Raw genomic sequence first — 20,818 nt, 5'->3', positions numbered from 1 at the left:
AAACTGCGTCCCTGAGGAAAGAGGCTCCAGGAAGTTTTGCACAAAACTCCCTGAAATTCCCCCCAGAGGTGCCCCACAGCTTCAAGAGCTGCAGTGCCGCCTGTCAAACCCAGGCAGGAGCCAAAGGTGAGCTAAAGCCACAGGAAAGCATTTTAAATTATTATCCACCATTGCCCTTTTCTGCTTATCAGCTTTTGGTTCAGCTGCCATGACCAAATCATCTGTTGGAAAGGGAATATCCACTCCAGGAGCTGGTGTGACAGCAAACGCTGTTTCACAGATCTTGGCTGCCTCATACATTTACAGTAAAAAGCACAGCAAAAAAAAATGCCTTGGCCTGTTCTCATCTCTCACATAAAGACATAAAAAAATGAACAAGAGAAGGCTGCAATTTTTTACACAGCATCTCCTTAAAGACTGCACTGCAAACATCATCCTCTCCATTTATATCCATCCTGGTCAGGCAAAGGATTTTAGGACAAAAGATGGTTTAATAAACAGACATTTATAACAAGTGCCAGATCTTGCAGCTTCATCATCTGGAAAAGAGTCCATTAAATCAAGTGAGAAACTCCCTGATCACTAAAGGTGTCTAATGGAATTAAAATTAAATTATATCATGATTAATATCTTCACCAGCATGTTCAGCTGTACTCCTTTCTCTCCCTAAAATCTGCTAGTGGGAAACAGAGCAAAAAAGGCTTAGGAGGGAAAAAAGGCCTTAAAAGTTGGGATAATTATTCCAGCTCTCCAAAGTTTCTCAGGAAAAGCAGCCATCAGGTCCCAAAGTGGATCTTGGTGCTCTCCTGTGCTCACTAACGCACGCTGGAACAGGAGCCCTCACTGTGCCTCCAGTGAATCATCCTCCTTTAAAAGGGAACAGGGAATTCTGCCAGCACATCCAAACACCGCGCTGGGAAAGGGCACGGGACTCATCCAGCCGTGCCTCTCATCTCAGCCTCTCACAATTCCCTGCTACAGAGAGGAACATCCCTTCTCTGCCTCCTCCCTGCTGCTAAAATCCCGATCCCCACTCCCCTCTCTCACTCCCTGGGATCTGAGATCCAGGCTTTGCTCTTTGTCAGAGTTTCCTTTAGGTTTGTTTTTTTTTTTAACTCACATCGCTGGGAAGGAATCCAGCCCTGGTGCGTGCGCAGTGAGGTCAGCACATGTCTGCAACCAGAAACATTCGTGCTGCTGAACCCTGGAAGGCTGAACACTTCTGAGGCACAGAGCACAGCATCCAGCACTAAAACCATTCACGAGTTCTTAGCGTGAAAGAAATATTTCCCATTAGAGGCCGTAACAGGAGCTGCCTAGAAATTGTTTTTCCTCTCAATTTTCGCACAATAGCTGGCGGCAATAAATCTCCCCATCAGCACTGGGCAGTTCTAAGTGCAGTTACTGTGTGGGAAAAATCCAAACAAAGTGACAATACTGAGCTTTAAAAGCATTTTGGAGGGAGATGAAAAGGAAAAAATTGTTAAATGACAGCTCTGGAAGAGGCTGGGGAGCTGTAATGGCTTTTGTGTCACTACCTCACACTCCCAGTGACCCCACAGAGCAGGAGCTCCTGCAGCAGAGCCTCCAGCTCATGGCAGTCCCTGAACAACAGCTCTGAGATGACAACTTGAGACATCTCCATGCTGGAATGAGACTGTGAAGTCTTTTTCCACATGGAAAAACCTCATGGTGCTGATTTACTGACCTGGAACTGATGGGTCTTGAGGGACTTCAGAGAAGCAGGGATGAAAGGCTGGATAGAGAACAGGAACTCGCCTTCCTTGTGTGCTGCCTCATGAGTGAGCACATTCCTGCACACGGTCGGTGTGAACACCTCAGGACAGGAATGTCCCTGTGCCAAGGAGCTGGAGCTGCTCCAGATGAGTACAAAGACCGATCTCAGGCCATCTGAAGTGGGAACTGAAGTGTCAGAGGAGGCCTTCACTCTCAGCAGCGTGGGTGTAACTGCATCAAACTGTAATGGAGCAAATCCATCTCCAAAATGCAACTTGAAGAACAGTAACTGAACAGCTTCCTCCAAAAAATGCCCTTCCAGAGCCCAGCTGCAACTTCCTGCTGAGAAATACAGGCGCCACCAAATCCCCATTTCTGTCGTTGAGCAAACACCGTGACTGTGCATTAGAAACACCAAACTAAATTAGCACACAAGTGTCCATGCCAATTATTCCAATTAAACTCTCTTCTAAGAGCCAATTATCACCCATTTTATTAAATTAGAAATTTTCAAACAATACTCCCATACGGAGCTCTCAGCCCAGATGCAATTATGCACTTCACACATTGATACTGGACACTGGGCAAACGAGTTCCTGCCCGTCTCTGCAATGCAACCACAGGCAGAGTTTGTCTGAAAGGAGTTCTAGGCAGTGCTTTAGCTTTGGAAAGCTGTATTTAGCACGCATCTGCAGGACTCCCTTCTGTTTAAGCTGCTTTTTGCTCACCTACAAACCAACACGCTGCATGCAGTGAAAAGGCCACTGTCAAACGAAATTGCTCTGGGGAGCGATTGAGGAGTTCAGAACTAAGGCAGAGCGGCTCAGCCAGATGCTCGTCCTGTCGGTGAGAGTGATGTGAGCTGGAGCAGGATTCCCACTGCTCCAAGGAGCTCACGCTCCGCGAGGCTCCGTGGTGAAAAACGCCCACTTTTGGCAAAGCCCTGCCTCACTCGTAAACATTTCACCGGGGGAATTTTTGCTGCTTTCTGACAGGATAACACATTCCTCAGCAATGTCACTCCTGCCCACAGCATGGCAAGGTCTCAAGCTGACATTTGCTGAACATCTTCACCACCTGCTCCCCAGAAATATTCCTCTCTCCTAGGCAGAGGAGACCTTTTTCTTGACAGCTCCTGCCACCAGGGAGGTGACACATACCTGCCACGGAGCCACCGTGAGCTTCATGCTCCGACTGCTCCGTGACACCCCAGCAGCGGGTGCTGGAGTCACAGGGGCACTGACCCGGGGCCGGGGCTCACAGAGGGCTGGGAGCAGCATGCAGGGGATTTGGGAAGTCCAGTTCCCAAACAAATCTGCCTGCAGTCAGAAAGTCGTTGCAGCAAAGCTCAAGGAAAGTAATGACTTTGCTAATAGTCACCCGCGGCACATCGGGAATGAGGCACGCAGAGCAGCTCGATGGCTCTGCCCACAGCCCAGAAAGCGAGAGCTCCCTGCCTGAAGGAGCTGCTAAATTTGCAGAGCCACACTCGGCTGCTCCGGAGGCTGCGTGGGCTGCAGGAAGCGCGGCAGAGTCTCTAATCCAAACACAGCCGCAGCCTCCCCGCCGCACTCCCCCACGGCTCCTCCCGAGCCCCAGCGCTCCGGGACGGGGGAAGCACCAGCCCGACGGGCTGGGAGTGGGAAGGAGCCGGGGAAGCTCCCGTGGGAGCCACGGCCGGCAGCGTGCGGAGCAGGGAGGGATCACCGCGCAAAGAAATCCGCACCCAAACCTGACAAAGACCCGCAGGTCCCAGCCACGGGTCAATCTGAGGGTGTGCTGGGGTTTGCCTCGCCTTACAATGAAACCCTTTTAAAGAGTCCTGCAGTTGTAGCAGAGGCTGAGAGCACACAGTACCCGTGTCCATCCCCAGCCGTCCAGGAGAGCGACAAACCCCATCCTGGAGCGAGGAACTCGCCACAGCCCTCTGCAAACCAGGACCAGGGAACAGAGGAGAAAACAGGACCAGGAAAAGACGAGAAACAGCACACGAGGAAGGGGGGAATACAACCTGCAGATCGATGTTTAACTCCAAGAGTTTGGGGGCATGCAGAGGGGAGGATGGCAGCACCTTCCTCAGGACCCTCGCTGGGTAGGAGGATCCCAGTTTCCAGCCTCAGCAGAGTGGCCGTGGGTGGTTGCCCAGACAGGAGACATGGACAGACCCACTCCTCGCTCCCCCACACCCCACAGACAGCGTATCCAGCGCCTCAGAGACAAACACTCCCCAGCAGCCAGCTTAAAGTAAAGCTGCAACCAAAAGCTCAATGCCAGGTGACAAGAGAGGGTCCTGGAGAGAATAAGAAAGCGCCAATTTGCCTGGATTTGCGGAGGAGAAGGACAGGAGTGATGTGTGCGCTGTCCTCCAGAGGGCCCCGCCACAGTGAGATGGCAGAGAGGCCGCAAAATCATCTGTGACAAAGGAACTGGTGACCGCAGAGACGTGAAATCCTGTTCAGCAAAGCCACGGCAGCGGGCAGAGAGCGAGGGACAGACTCAGACACCCCACGTGGGTCAGGAGAGCGATGCCACACAGGGGAGGGAGCAGTTTGTGCCGGAGATGGACACCCCCAGCAGCAGCAGGAGGTTTGCACTGAGCACAGAGAGCACCTGCGCTCTTCTCCAGCACTTCGTGCAACACCCAACACCCTGTCCGGGGACACAGACCGCTCTCGGGGTGGCAGAAGATTCCCGAGGGAAGAATCCCAGCCCTGCTCCTCACCCTGCAGCTGGCAGCAGCCCCGGTGCCAGGGAGCCAGGGAGCTCCGACTCCAGCCCACCAGAGCATGCCGTGCACACAAGGGCACGGTGGCACGGTGGCACGGCCAGCACCTCAGCAGAGCCCAGCTCCACTGAGCAAAACCAGGGTATTTCTGCACCAACACAGGCAGCTACAAACCCAACCCTCAGTGTTTCTCAGCTCACATCAGGCAAGACTTCAGCTCGTCAAAGCAGCAACACCACAGGGGGAAGATGTGATTGAAGCTCTCGGCTTCACTGAGGGACACCTGGCTGTGTCCCCCCCTCACCACTCTTCAGTCAGTCGCCTCCCCCAGTTAATTCCTGGCTGTTTCACCCTACGCTACCCGCTGACCTCCCGAGCCCCCCGCCCCCGGCAGCGTGTGCTGTTATCCCTCCCCACCATCCCTCCTTCCTTCCTCCCTTCCCTCCGGCTGCGCCCACGGCCTGGCCCAGCTCTGAACCCTCGCAGGCTGCGGCCGTGGCTACTTGTGCATCATGCTACACACCCACACAACTGCTGCAGGGAAAAAACCAGGGCATCGGGATGGGGAGAGTGTGAGCAAGATGCACCTTCTCCATGGCTAGAGGGATCCTATTCCATGGGGGAAAGCCTCACAGGAAAAACATGGGGGAAACACCAGTGACAGGTACCCTGACACGCAGAAAATACATTTGGCTGCAGAAACTTTCATCCCTAAACCCAGGGCTGGCACCCAGCACGTTGGGACTGAGCACAGAGGGATGGCCCTGGAGATGTCCCAATCCCAACGTGTTGTGTCCATCCACAAATATTGCTCTGCACCTTCCACTCACAAAACACCACTTCCACGTCCTGTTTGACTGTCAGCAAACAGCTCCAGGTTGTCTCCTGAAGGAAGCTGAGCAAAAGAGAACCAGATGGTCTGTCTGGAGAAAGAAGCAAAACCAAGCAATTGTGGCCCCGGTGCAAGTCCGAAGAGGCAAAGCCAACTCAAAGCTCCTGGAGTTCTTCCAGAAAGCCACGGATGGCCCTGGCAGAGCACGCCTGCCCCTGCACCACATGGCTGAGGTAGTTTTAGAACAGAAAATAACTCTTTAAAGTGCTTGCAAGCATTGCTTCACCCACTACTCCAGGCCTCCTGCCTGAAAGGAAAAGTTTTCTGAGTTTGAGAAGTTTGGAAAACATTGAATGTTGGGAAATGTTCCTTTAATCTGCTGGGAACGTGCTGACATCCATGGAATTTCTGGCTCACCAAGGCCTTGTATTTCAACTCTATCACCACAAACTTCTTCATTATCAATTATTTATTACCTAGAATAATTAAAGGGGAAATGCGGAACCTGCCAGGGGATCTGCAACCCTGAAAACTCCTTCCAACCCTCTGGCTGTGCAGGGGAGATCTTAAGACACCTCCAATGAGGTCATGGGGACAGAAGAGAGAGCAGAGTCTGCCACCTCCCCACAGACTGTCACCACAGGGACCTGCCTGCTCCAGCAGGCTGGACTTTGATCATCTCCCTGCAGTAAAACAGTCAGCCATAAATTTGCTAAAATGGCAACAAAAAGCTTCACAAAGAGAGGAAATGAGGTCACGGAGCTGATGAAATTCAATGCTATTAATTTACACAAAGTGTGATGTAGCAACGGAATCTAAACTCTGGACCGCCTGAAAGATTTTTTTTTTTTTTTTAATTGCAGCAATGCAGCAAATTAATTGACTGATAAAGGAAGAAATCTCCAGACTTGGAGACTGGAGGCTGCTCCAGCAGCCTGCACTGCCAAGCCTTGGTGGGCAACCGTGGCCAGCGCAGCCCTGAGAGCAGCTGGCAAGAGCCTTGCCCAGAGCCTGTGTGACCCACTCTGAGCTGCCCGCCAGGAGCAAGAGGAGGCAATTTACTTGCAAATGAACACCTTCATGTCTGCTGTGGATCCAGACAGGTGCCAGTGGAGCAGAAGCAAACGCAGCGTGGCAGGGAAGTCTGCGCTCGCTGCAGGGCTTCACTGGCAACGTGCCCAACATCTGCCTCTTGAAGCAATGCTAAAATAGTGCAGTGAAGGATTGGTCCTGTCTGTTGGTGGAACTTCTCAGAACCAGAGATGTCTGGATTCAAATGCCAGCCTTTTATACCTGTCTAAACCCCTCTGCTGCACAGTCTACAACAAAATGAGGATCTGAGATGCCTCACAGGAGGACTTACTATGCACGGTATTCAGGCTCTGCTGTGATCTCTTTTCCCATGACCGTATGGGTCTGAGGGAGAGCAGCTCACAGCTGAGCAGGGCTGGCACCAGGACAGGGCTGGTGCAGAGGGAGTGGAACCTCTGTGTCCCCCGAGGCTGCGAGCGGGGGATGCCCGAGCTCCAGCCCTCCCTGCACACAGCCAGGCACTGAACAGGTTGTGCAGAGGAAAAGCAATGAGCACCACCATCAGAACAGCAATAAATTATTCCCCTTGGGAACAAAGGTGCAACTGTGATGAGAGAAAGTGGTGGGAAAACACAGCAGTAAAATTTAATGCATTCTCTGCAATTACAGCTCCAGCTGCCAAGTTGTTTCTCGTGCTGTCACTACAGTAGTGGTGACAGCTTTGGTCTCAGCCCGACCTTCCAGCCTCACCTAGAGCAGCACGACACTCCCGGGGATTCCTGCAGGCACAGGGCTTTGCTGTGATGCCAAACATCAGCGTTGCCTCAGCAGGTCTGTGGACACAGATTCACACTCGTGATGCCTCCCTGTGCTAAAGAGAGCTGGGGAGATCTCTGCCAAGGTTTGACAGCCAACCAAGCAGCTCCCCTGGCTCTCATGTGGGAGCTGCTCCCTCCCTGCCCTTTCCCAGCAGGCTGAAGTGGCACAGGAGCTCCAAGGAGCCCTGGCAGAGAGATGCACCAGGAGCAGCCAGTGATGCCCCAGCAGGCTTCAGTGTCACGCCAAGAACACGTGGAAGGAGCTTTGCCCCAGTTAACCACAGCAGCAGCCAAGACCAGCACTGCTCATGTCCCTCTGCACTCTGCTTGCCAGGAAAACTTTCAGTCAGGACTATCAGTGTGTCCCATACAACTGGTTGAGGGGAGTAAAACAATTCATTTTGCCCATTTTGTGTTTAATTTTCCATGAGCAAGGTCAGTGCCAGGCCCCAGGGGCTCCCCTGGGAACGTGCCCACCTCGCTGAGCACCTGCAGCCCCTTTGCTCATGCTCCCCTTCACTCAGGTATCTTCAACACCTTGAAATGCTGTTTTCCCTTTCAATAAACAGAAAAGAAACCAAAGGGAAAGTAAATAAATGGGAAAAAAAACCCGCCCCAGGGAGGGATGGAAATTTGAGCCCACAGTGTTAAATTGCACTAAATAACCGAAAATCAATGTTGTTCTTCCTTCTCCTCAGGGCACAGCCGTGCATTCAGCAGCACTCCAGGGCACCTCTGCTCGTTCCACCAGCCTGCTATGTGCACACACTTTTATTGCAAGCAAGGGCCCACTGCTGACAGTGAAAACAATATCCCTGAAAAAAAGCAATGGCCATTTTTTAAAACAAAATAATAGTTATAATTACGAGAGAACCACATTTCTTCTTTGCTCTATTACTTTCATAACTTTCCTAGGACTCCTGCCAATGTCCAGGGGTACCTGCCTTAAGATGAAGACACCAGAGCACACCAGTAGCTGCAAGGGAACATCAATTAAAGAAACTCCAAGCAGCACAGCAATTAAGACACAGCATTGGGAACCATCCCTGCAAGCCTTTCAGAACAACTCAAAAAACAAACCTCAATTAAGAATGCTATCATTAAAAAAACCTAAAAACACAAGAAAACCCAAATCAATTTCATAAAGCTGCCCCAGGCTTCCAGTGCTCTTCATCCCAGTGTATCCCATCTGGAGCTGGGCTGAGGAATCCAGGGGCAACATATGCTGGATTTGCCTCTGTTAAGAGTGAGGAGCTGCTGGAGAGGAGGTGCCCACACCACACAGGGCTGTGGAATGTGGGGTTCATGGTTATTCCTCCACGTCATGGGGCAAATGGGGCTGGCAGCAGATTTAGGAGCACCAACACCCTGCCCCAGGAGTTTCCCCTACCCTGCTCTAAGCTCTGCTGCTCTGGACCTACCACACCGTGCTCCGTAAGAGCTGTGGGCAGGACTGGAGGCCTGGGATGCTCGTTCCCATTTGATCCAGGAGCAGGAATGAGCCTCTCTGGAGGAGCACAGTGTGTCCAGCCGGCTGCTCCTGGCCAGCAGCTTCTCCAACAACTTAGATGGATCTGGGGATTGAATTTGGTTTGATTTCGCTTTGCCAGGTGGCAGAAGCAGAGGAGAAGCAATTCAATTCCGCTGGCCACAGAGGCACTCCCAAGTTCCTGTGTGGGATCCCACCACCTTCTCCCGTGTCATTTGTTACTTGGTTTGTTCAGGCAGCATCACTGAGTTGTCCCTTGAGAGATTCTGCACCCAGGGCTGGTGGAAACAGGTCTAAACACCATTGTTGAAGGAATTATTAGCAATAAATGCCTTCAGCCTGCTTTACAAGCACGGGGTCAGACTGCTGGGGGATGAAGAGCCCTCCTCAGGGGAATTTTGTGGCACGCAGGCACCAGAGCTGAATCTCCTAATTCCAGGTACAAACCTTCACTGGCACAGATGCTACAGCCTGAGCAGACATTGCAGTGACTTAAAATATTGGCCATTACCTCACCAGCACGGAAATAAATGTCTCTAACTCCTGGATACAAATTGGAGTTTTCAAATTAGCATCTGCATCGGCCAAATAAAATGAGGAAAATTGGCTGTTCAATCAAATGGCAATGAAGTGGGGACTCAGCCACAGACATATTCAGGGAACCTGACTCGGGCACACAGAACAGCCCAGCCCCATTAATGTAATGATGCATTTGATGAGGAAGTCACTTGGGGCATGTTAGCATGAACACTGCAGGGATAAGATCCTCCAAGGCTGGTAATTGCAGCACTTCACTTTGCTCATGCCAAGCATAATCTGACCCTGGATTTACAGCCACCACTTAGTGACAAATTAAAGAGGCAAAGACCAGATGTCAGGTCACAGACAAAGAAGTTGTCAGACTCTAAATAAACTGAAAGCAGAAACTTAAAAGAATTGGCCCCAGTTGTCAAACTCCTCTTTTCTTGGTTATGCAACATCCAAAATATCTTTGATTTGAAATAGGAGATGTTAAAATTTTATGAAGATGTTGCTGAATTCTTCTGCACAAGCAGCTTTTCCAAACATTCTCATCCATCAAAATGATTCCTTGCTGATAATTAGCCTCAGAAAAATGCACTTAATCAAAGTGACATCCATTACTTCTTGCTACTGGAAATAGGACTGTGGCTTCTGACGATGATTTTCTGGAAAGTGTTCAGACTATTTAAATTAGGCAACAAATAAGCTCCTAATGACACTTTTCTGAGCTACAATTTAATTTTATTTATGGGCTTTTTTTTTATACGTGTCCCAACCCAGCTGTCAGCACTGTCCAAGAAAAGAGAATGCAGCAGATCAAAAACTGCCATAGTCAGGACAGCAAACATCAAAGGGATGCCACAGCTTGGGGTATGAAACAATATTTATCAATCCAGCAGATGTGCTTTCTCAGCTGCCTTTAATCAGCAGTTGCAGCATCACTTCAGAACAGGAGCCTCGCTGGCAGAGCCCAGCCCGCAGCTCCGAGGGGATGCTGTGCTCAGCTCCTTCTCCCTCCCCCCAGCACCCCCTGGCCTTGCTCCCACAGCTCCATGGCACAGAGGATTCCCATACCCGGGAATGTGAGGAGGCAGCCAGGCCCCAGCGGTGTTTGTGCCCCCAGTTCTTCACCTTCTCTTTGCTACAGGCTCAACACCTCAAACTCTGCCTTTGCTGCTGAGGCTCCGGGTGCTCTCATGTCCACAAAACATCAGTGAGATAAGAAATGCAGTTCTGCCATAAGCAAGCAGAACAAATCAATTTTTCTCCCAGTACTGGCATTGACAGCACCTTCCAAAAGGGAAAGAAACTTCTGAACCAGGCAGGACTAATGCCAGGCAGCGGAGGTGACTGCAAGGTTCCCAAAGAGAACCTTCCCTCCCCAAAGGAGAAATCACCTCCCAGTCCCTCTCAGTCAGATCCTTGCCCTGAGAGCAGTTTGTCCCCTCTGGAAATTCAGAGCTGAATGACACCTAATCCCATTTCTCTAACCCAAGGACCTGCCTTGCAGAAATGTCAAGGCCAGAATTTAAATACTGCTAAGCCCAAAGCCTTCCACCGCCTCATGGTAGTGAGTTCCAAAGATGAGTAAGATGATCCTGGAAGGAGCACTTCAACTTGACAACTCTAGATTTGGTTGTCATTAGGCTTCTCTCTCTCTGTTTCACAAATCCATTTACCTCCCACATTCCCTTTCCAGTCAGCCGTTTCCTATTTGCTTCCTGGCCAATTTATTGCATCCACCACGCGGCGTTCAAAGTGTTATTTTAATTCTCCTGTCAATCAGTCTACCTGCCAAAGAGCAAGCCCTGCTCAGTTAGACCGACCGGGTTCATCTTTCACATTCTAAAAACAAAAGTAAATTAGGAGCAGCCTAATTTACCCATTCCACCTCCCATTCACTGATCAGTTCCTTCCGTTCCGGAGGTTATCTGGACAACTCTCTCCTCCTACTGTACCACAGCTCTCTAATTATCTGCTTGTTCCAACGAGCTCTCATCTCCTCAAGCTCCAGCATTACCTCATTCCCTTACCTCAGCCCAGGGTTGGTGTCTATTCAGCACCCTCTGTGATGAGGATGCACTAATTCATCTCTAACAGAAAGCGTTTTAATTCTCCAGAAGCAGCAAAACCTGGGCTCCCCTATGGCCTCCCATCCTTTTGGTCTTTGCTGACCCCAGAAACCTCCTCACTTCCAGCAGCACACTCTCATTCCAGGGTAATGTTCAAAAAGCAGATATTTGAGACACAAATGTTTTAAGCATTCCTTTCATAAATAAATGAGATATTCAGCATTATGGGCGTTTTCCCTCAGTGTTACACCTCTAAGTCCAACGAGCTCTGTTTTACCAGTCATGGTTCCCCGCAGGGTTTACGTGGGGGAATTTTCCTCAGCACGTCCCTGTCAGGGCTGTAACAAAGCACTTCAAAGCTCAACTCTGAGCTGCTTATCATCCACAAGCACGGCAAAGCCAAACAGTCTTTCTGCTTTTCATTTTTTTCTTTGCCAGCCAAAATCAGCTCCTGATTCAGTGGGTTTGGAACAGACTAATGAACTAGTCATAATTACACCAGCGAGCTTGATTCAGCCACAAGATCCCACTGTTATTAATGACTTGGACTGGAACTTAGGCCTAACAGCAATATTTCCCAAAGCCCACAGCTCATCTTGGCTCCCAGCGAAGTCAAGCGGGCTCCAGTGAACAGCAAATGTGGGCTCACAGCTCTGTGTTCCCAGACACGATGGAATTAGTGGTATTTTCCAGAGGAAGGGGGAATCAAACAACCAAAGAAAGCAGCACAAAGCCCGTGAAACCGAGAACAATGCTAATGAATTCTTGAGAAACAAGGCTAATGAATTAACAAAATGACCCAGAGTATCTCTCCATTAAAATTAAAGAGAGATGCTGAATCAGAAAGACTCAAATCTAGAGCAAAATGAAGGCTAAGGGGTGTAACCAGAGAAATACAGAAAGAACACAATCTGCAATTGCCATCTTCCATATTCCAGATGCTTTCAAATACTTAAATAGGAAAACTATTAAACCCTCAAACTTGACCAAATGAGCCATATCACAACCATTGTGAAATCCAGACATTTTCTGCAGCCAGAATTTCATGTTAACTTCTCAACTGGTGCCATAAAACTGTATTAATGTTTAAGTGTCTGTTAAGGAAATCTGGGCTTTAAAACCTCCAGGATCGCAGACTCATTTTCAAGCCAGACCAATTTTATGCAGTGATAAAAGTTAGGAACACTTATAGAGAACATTTGTAAAACCCACATTCACAGTCTCAAAGCCAAATTCACTTTTTTTTTTTTTTTTTTTTTTTTTTTTTTTGCAATACACTTGTACATCTAAAAAAGAAATTATCTTTTAAGAGAGATGCGCAAAAGCCTTGATGCAGGTGTAGCAAGCACACAGCAGCTAGTCAAGGACTAACCAGTAATTGAAAGGTTTTTTCCGACAAGAATCACATCTCCCTTTGTTTGCATCATGCAATTAATTGGTGGGGAAAGATAAAAATCCTCCTGACTCCCCATTAGCACTGCAGCTCCTGGGTATTTATGATATGAACAGAGTTGAAGGGAAGGTGCTCGTTCCTCTTCATTTAACTGCTCTGCCCATGGAATTCACCTGCCACTCATGGCATTCCTTCTGTTGCTCACTCAGCCTGGGGATAAACCCCAGCCAGGAACAGCGGGTTGGTGCTCAGCACATAAAGGCCATTCCTGTGGTCAGCCCAAGGAAGGGAGAGTTGCACCACAACCCCAGCAGCTCTTTAGGGTTACCCTGCCACCATCAGCACTCCCTGCTGCAAAGACAGCGGCCAAGAACAGCCTGGAGGAGCCGTCCCCCGCAAATAAACCGATGTGCTCAGCCCAAATTCCGCACATGGTGTCACAGGGAGTTCCACCAGCCCCTCACTTCACCACCCCACACCTCTCCCAGACATCGCTCCCTTTTCCTGCTTGCCAGCCCCTCATGGGACTCCAGGACTCAGCAAGCTGCCCACACAGCGTAGCGTCTGCTGACCCAGTACACCCACAACTCCCAGCACATCCAGCACCCTGGAGCGCCCAGATCATCCGGGAGCCAGCTCTCCGAGCCACCCGCGGCCTCCACCCCCTGCACACCCGCACATCCCAGCGGTCCCACACGCCGCTGGTTCCTGCCAGCACATCCCAGTGCCCGCAGGCTCCGAACGCCCCGGTGCCCCCCAGCCTCCCCCGCCGAGAGCCGCCGGCAGCACCGCGGAGAGCTCCGCGCCGGGCGGTGTCGGCTCCGCGCCCGCGGGAGCAGCACCGCGGAGAGCTCCGCGTCCCCTCCGCGCCGCGCGGGGGTCCCAGCGGGGGCTCCGCGGGTGTCCCACGTGTGTCCCCCCCACCCCAGGTACGTGTCCCCATCCCCGGCAGTGTCCCAGGTCCGCGTGTCCCTCCCGGCGGGTCGGTGTCCCCGCGCCCTCCACCCCGCTGTCCCCGCGGTGCGCCCCGAACCTGTCGTCGCTCTGGAAGGACTGGTCCCCCAGCAGCAGATCGCGGAAGCGGTACCGGGGCGGCAGCGGCAGCACCTCGGACTCCAGCTCCGTCATCTTCAGGGAGGCGATGTCCAGAATGACCCCGCTCTTGCGGCTCCCGCCGCCGTCCCCGTCGCCGCAGCCGCCGGGCGACGAGAGCCTGCGGGAGAGAAGGGGACAGCGGCGATGGGGGGGGAGAAGGGGGAGCCCTGCCCTGCCCGCCCCCGCCGCCCGCCCCAGCGCCTCCCCCGGGGCCGGCCCCGCGCCACCCGCACCCCGCACGCACCGCACCCCCCGGCCGCGATTACATTGCGGGGCAGGCGGCCGTGCCCCCCCTGCAGAGCGCTCCCCCCGGGGGCATGGGTGGCTCGGGGCTCCGCCGGCTCAGCAGAGGGGCCGGCGGGGCGGGCAGGGCGCGGAGCGCGGTCCCCCAGAGCGCCCCGCAGAGCGGCGCCGGGCACAGGACATTTGCTGCTCAGCAGGCGAGCGACGGAGAGCAAGAGGAGCCAATGGCAAAGCCCAGTTGCCGGGAAGGAAATAAAACTGCTCGCAAGATAATCGAGAGCTGACAGCCAAACCCAGATCCACCCCCAGGCTCCCCCCCGCAACGAAAAGTAGGGATGGGAGGCAGGCAAGGCGATGGCTCCACAGCCGTGCTGGAAGCAGAAGCACAACCTGCTCTCTGGACTGCTGGCACTTAAATCATCTGAAGAACCCCAGGATTAAATGAGAAACCACGAACGCTGATGACTCAGTCGCCTGTCCAGCTGCCAGGTGTCGTGGCCAGGAGGATACATCAGCCATCCCTTGGCATGCCAGTGGCTCCGATCGAGGGGTGGGGGATGGCAGTGCCTGGGAGAGACCCAAGGTGATGGCTCAAAGACAGCTGTGTGTGGCCACTACACACAGAGAGGAGATTAAACTCAACCAGCTCTCAGAGGTTATTTCAGAGGGTTAAGGGTTTTCTTTGGTCTCTTTTCTCAAAGCACATTTATCAGCCAGAACGTGAGTACGACCCTGCTGCCCGTCAGCTCGAGCTACCGACCACAGCAGATTTGGATTGAGCTGAAACTTCCCTTTACAAAGCAGCAAAGCTGTTCATTGCAGAGACACCAAAGGCAGGAGCCAAGGTTCTGATCCTTCCTGGTTTGGCTTCATCAGTGAAGTTCATCCATGCCATGACAGGAACACCAATTTCACAGACCCTTTGTGGGAAGAGGGGAGGACAGGGAGAGCTTGGAAGAGAAATGGTGCTTCTGAGCTGGTTCTTTGTGCCTCACATGTAACTTCGGAGTGTGAGGCAGCAAATAGCTGAAAGACTCCAACTCCTGTGTGATATACTTCCAAGAGTCTCACCCAAAGCCTCTCCAATCCATTCCCAGCAGCTTCCCACAGCTTTGCCTCCAGTACACCCTGCACAAACTAAACACAGGCAAAAGAGCTTCTGGCAGCTGGCTGCTGAACTGGCACTGAGCAGATACCCAGGGATTTGCCGCAGGGATGGGAGCCGAGGCTCCTCAGATCATCTTCTATCTTTAACAACTCAGGCCCCTGTAAATCAGTTCCCAGCTGACCAGATTCCAAAGTCCTGCTCAGCTGTTGTTCCCAAGTTTCCAGAAGAGCAACCAGCATGCAGAATTTCTGCTGAACACAGCCCCAGAAGACAACCCCGCTCGCTCTCAGCGCTTCAGATGGTTCTCACTGATGTTATTTGCCACTTAATTCTATCCCCCCCCCGAGCTTTGCAATCCCTTTAGCTGCCATATGCACAGTGCAGCCAAGGCTGTGCACTGACTAATGCATCTGTGCAAGGCCTTGGGCACCAGGGAGGTTATTCTCTGCTACTCATTGATCCAAAACTTGGTCTTTAAGATAAATCAAGCCAAACTCCTGTCAACTCAAGCGCTCCCTCTGGGTCGACTGATACAAACACCGAAATTTGCTGATCGCCTCTAGCTCATGTTGCAAACGAGGATCTAACATTAAGCACACAAAAAAGAAAGCCACAATTAAGTCTTTCCTCTTAGAGCTTAACCATGACAAATTAGGCCAAAAGCACGCTGTTTCTAGGGCATCAGGGCAGCATCCTGAAATGCAAATTTCAGCGAGGGAAAATGCAATTTTGAAAAATTATCCACTCTCTTATTATAACCACGGTTTAAAGTGGGGAGCCAGGTGCCCGACTCCAAATGGGGGTGATTATAATTGCGCCTGAAGGAGACTGTCACACTCAGTGCTCTCCAGTGATTATGAAGTGCCTGTTTAAAGGAGCACCTCGTTTCCTTCCCCAGAGGAAAGGCCGAGTGCTCCGGCTGCACAGCCACGGACACACTGACTGCCACCTGGAAAGGGCACCTTTACCCACAGCTGCCACCCTGTCTGACACTCCACAACTCCCACTGTGGGTCCAGACGGGGAGGTCCATCCTTATCCTGCACCCTCTGGGTGTTATGGATGCTCACAGCTATGCCCAGCCATTCTCTTTGATATCAAATGTCCATCTTTTAGGGTTTGGGTGCTGTTGTTTTTTTAATCCCATGTGATTCTTTTCCAGATTAATTAATCCATCAATCCTGGCCTCAGATCATGTGTCATATTCATGAAACAAAGCAAATATTTACCACTGTCCTCTCTCAGCATTTAGAAACTGTAGTAAAATCCAATTATATCAGCAGCTCTGGAAACACAATTTCTCCTACTTGCATCTGAGTTTCTTCTCTTATTGGCAGTCGCAGCTACACTTTGAATGTATTTTCTCTTATTCTTGCATACAAAATCATTCAGAATTTTAAAATTTTGGCACATTTGTTTATTCTGGATGAAGCTTCACTACAAGAAACACTGCATTCGCTTGTTTGTTAAAATGTCTTTATCAATTACACAGAGATTTTGAGATGTTGCACATCAATGTCATCAACAAAAGTGCTCCTGCACTGCACACAGATCTCCTGACACTGGCACAGAGGACTTGCAGCCTCTCCTCCCAAACACAGGGATACTGAGCTATGGAAATGCCACTGCAACCTGGCTACTTCTTCAAAGCTGTAGTGGTATAAAATAAAAAATTCATGAACAAGCTCATTTATTGCATAGTCTTCAAATACTATATAAAAAAAAAAAAAAATCCTGGAGTGGTTTATAGCTAAATACAGAACCGCAGCTTTATTTTTATCACCCCTTTCCTTCCTTCCTCCAGAACCATGTACCACTAAAAAAGCGAGCTGCAGTCAGCATATGGAAACCTCAACACTCTTCCACTCTCTCGCTACGGCTCCGTCTCTCCCCCAGCTTGGCCAGCTCCCCGCAGCCATCGGGAGCGGGACACGCCCCTGCTCAGCCTCCTGGGACCGCGGGAGCTGGGACCGAACCGTGCGTGACCCAGACCAGACCCCCCCCGGCCTCTGCTCCCATTAAACCGCAGCCAGACCCGGTCACCGCCCAGTGCAGCAAACACAGGAGCCCCGGAGCCGCTCCTGCCTTGGGGTCCTTCAATCCTTTCCTGTGCCTGGGCTGCTCCCAGCCACGTTCTTGCCCTGCTGATTCCACCTGGGACACGCAGGGAGCCTCGCTGCTGACAGCAGCATCCCCCGGGGCTGGAAGTGCCGGCACAAGACCAGTAAGAGCCCACAGAGCTCCCTGTGGCTCTGCAGTGCCACGTGTTCTCCGGAGCTCCTCAGAGCTCGTCAGGTCCCCAGATCCAAGAGGCAGCTTTGCCTCAGAGGAAACCCACAGGCAGGGAGCTTGTAGTAATGAACAGTAGGATTCCCATTATTATTATTCGTGACTACATCTGTCAAAGAAGAGGAAGGACACAGCCCGAGTTCCTCCTCTGCTTTCATGCACATTGCACACCACAAAACCCACAGAGCATCCTCCTGCTTCCCGCCACAAACCAATCCCAAACCTCCCGGGGTCATCACAGACCCCACACTCGTGCTGTGGTACCTGTGTGATGGAACTGCCCAAACCTGCCAGGCACCCTCAGGAGCTCCAAAGCACTCAGTGACACCTCTGCTCTGCCAGCAACAAAAGCTATTGGAGGCCCTCCCGGAACGCTCTTCCTCTCCTCCTTCTGAGGGCTGGAGAACAGGTGAACCCACGTTTGGGGCAAGTCCTTGAGCAACCTCCAGTCTAAACCTCTCCTCTCCCACTCCAAGCTGTAGAAGGAGCCAGAGGCACGAGGTCCTGCTGGCAGCCGTCTGTTCTAACTCCATCTTTCCCCCAGGAGGATGGCCAGGGAGTCTGGATGTGCAGCCAGGAAAGCAAGCACCTCGTGTCCAACATCAGCATCCCCTCCCTGGGCCAAGCCACTTCTCTTCACATTCTGCTGTGCCTCCTGTGCCTCTAACGGGATGGAAAGGACAATCCCTGGCTGAAACGCTGGAGCAAGAATCACGCACGGTGTCTGCCCTTTCTCTTGCTGTTGGCACCGACACAGGACACAATCTGCTGGCAGAACCCAACCTTTGGGCAGGAGTCTCCAGCTGCTCTGCTGGCCCGGATGATCATGGGGTGACAGTGTCTGGATTGCACTCAAGGGCTGGGACACTTCTCCAGAGGGTCCTTGGGGCCAGGCTGCTCCAGGACAGCAAGGACTGTGCCATGTCCTGTCCTCCCTGACCCAGCCATGGCTGCAGAGCCTGGCCCTGCATCCTGGTTCATCCTTGGCAAGCCCAGCCACCCCCAGGCTCTCCAAGCCTCTCCAGGGAGCCAAGCCATACAGGAAATGCTGCCCTTTCTTTTCCTATAGTTATTTAAATATATACAATCATCTTGTGTTTGTTTCTCCTCCCACAGCTCTTCTGGTTACCAGGTTACAGTTGTTCTCCCCTCTCTTTTTTGTCTGGGGTTTCTTTCCCCTCTGAGTGACATCACTGTGGGGTCTCCTAATGGCTGGCGTGCGTGGGGACACAGATTTGGTCCCTAGGGCCAGGCTGGAAGGCAGAACATCCCTCCCTCCCAGCCACTGCAGCAGGGCTGGCACTGCTCTTAGCACAGAGGGGTGGCAGAGCTGGCACAGCACAGCTGAGGAGAGGGCAACGACCCAGCAGGGAGGGAAGGCAGCAGCTCTGCACACGTGGGACAGGCCCCATGGCACGTGTGCCTCACACACCGGCTCAGCATCCCCCTGGCCAGGCACTGCCCTGCAGGGACATCCCCACGGAAGAGCCAGGGTGCTCATTTCAGAGCTGCTTTCCCTGCCAGCACCTCTCTCTGTGAGCAGCAGCCAAGTCACTGTTGGTTCTGTCTTGGCTCGTTGAGGAAGGGCCCCAGATGCTCATCCCACCATCCCCTCTCCCTCCACAGAGGTCTCACTGTGACTCACGGTCACCGCTCATTGACACACCGTTACTCATATGATGCTTGTGGGTTTCATGGTTTTGGATTCTAAGAGTTTAAAGAGCTCTGAGGGACGTGAACAGGCCCATCCCAACACCCAAGTCATTATTCCCTTGTAGCCTGAGCTGCTTTGGCCCAAGTCCTGGTTTTGGGTGCAACAGCTGCACATCTCTATATATACACACACACTCACAATGTATGAAGCGCTCTGTCTCCCAGATCCAATTCCTGCATCCAAATTCCCATCTCCACAGACAGCTGGACTGTCCACGTCAGGAGCTGCTGTTGCTCAGAACTTCTCCAGAGCTGCTGAGCCCTGTGACAAATCCATCCATCGCTTCCAACAAGCACAGGCAATTTAGCACCACAGGCCTCACGGAGAAATTAGCATTTTGTGTGTTTCACGTGGAAAATGAACAGGAAGAGTGAGTCAGTGCAAAGCTCCACAAGCCTTTCCCCCGCTGGCAAATGCTATTTTCTAGAAGATAAAAGTAGAAATTGTACCTTCCAGGTCCAGAGCCACTTTTCTCTTTAGACAGCCCTGCATTAGCAGTTCAGCCCCACATCTCCCCATCCCTTCTGGCCTGGTGCACACGAATGTTTTGTGGGACAGGGCAGAGCTCACAGGAGCCACAGCCCCACGGAGAAGCCTTTTCCCCCTTCTTTGATCCCACAGCAGCACACGGAGCACACGAGTGGCAGAGGCAGCTTGGCATCCCCAGCCCCAGGGAAACTTACCACTGGTGGCCCTGCCAAGGGAAGGGATCCAGGGGGAGTGACCCACAGCCATCCCCTTTTTCCACAGCATCCCATCAGGAAGGGTTGGCAGTGCTGGGGGTTCCCAGCAGGCATAAAGGGAAATAAGCCATGCTGATGTCCCTAGTGACTGCAAAGCCCAAAAAACACCAGGAGAAAGGAGGGAGGGAAAGCTCATCCTGCACATCCTGGGTTCCTGGCAGGTGAGGGGACCAGCTCCTGCTCCTCAGGCCTGGGCTGGGGCCTCCTCATGTTTTCCTGGCAGTACTAAGTGGTATCAAAAGAAAAACCAACTGGAGCAGTGCAAGGTCTGGTAGAACCACTCTGGTCTGTGGAAGGTTCCCTGTCCATAGCAGGGGTTGGAACTGGATGATCTTTAAGGTCCCTGCCAGCCCAAACCCTTCTGCGATTCTTTGACTTGCAACCAGTTTATTCTGTTGTGTAAATATGCAAATAAAATGCAAATTAGCTCAGCTGATCACTTGCAGCACATCATCCCAAGCCTGCTTTCCTAAGGACACAGCTCTGCTCCCCATCCCAATGTCCTTGAGCACAGGGCTCCGAGGGCCTCGTTCCCAGCACCTCACCCAGGATCAGCCTCGGGAGAAGGGGCAAACCCAAAACACGCTCAGCCTGCAGAGCCAAGGTCACCAACCCTGCCAGGAAACTCCTGACTCGGCCATCAGGGCTATTTATGGATCACACCAGGCCCCATCTCTGCTTGCTGAGGTTTCCCGGAGTGTCCCGCCCTTTCCCAGCAGGGACATCACCCTTTTTCTGCGTATCCCAGCGCTGGGTTTGTAGGGTGGCCTGGGAGCACGTGCAAATTCTTTTAAAGCTGAATCAACCCCAGTGCTCAAGAAATGAAGCAACCAGGACTCACTGGCAGAGAAACAATCCCTCAGGGCGAGGCCCCGCTGGTCCCACTGGGGATTTCGGAGCCTGTGCACAGCAGACTCCTCAGAAAAACCGCCCAGCCTTTAATGACAGGGCGCTGCAGCACGCAGGGATAGCACCAGGCTCATGATTCATGCCAACCAACCGCGACA

The 20,818-nt window shown here is 52.1% G+C and overlaps 1 protein-coding gene across 1 annotated transcript in view; it reads right to left on the bottom strand.

The window, feature by feature from the left end:
• The window catches only part of KCNT1 (potassium sodium-activated channel subfamily T member 1), a gene marked incomplete at its 5' end in the record, with an annotated part of 77,414 nt that overhangs the window by 50,755 nt on the left and 5,841 nt on the right, over positions 1-20,818 (bottom strand). The window contains one exon of the mRNA XM_082295480.1: positions 13,654-13,833. Within this exon, the coding sequence (XP_082151606.1) occupies positions 13,654-13,833 (180 nt within the window). The remainder of the gene's footprint in view (positions 1-13,653; positions 13,834-20,818) is intronic.

This window comes from Coloeus monedula, assembly GCF_965178545.1.
Source record: "Coloeus monedula genome assembly, chromosome: 21".
NCBI lineage: Eukaryota > Metazoa > Chordata > Aves > Passeriformes > Corvidae > Coloeus > Coloeus monedula.
Note: the sequence above shows the minus strand (reverse complement) of the source record. Positions and strands in the feature narration are given on the sequence as shown.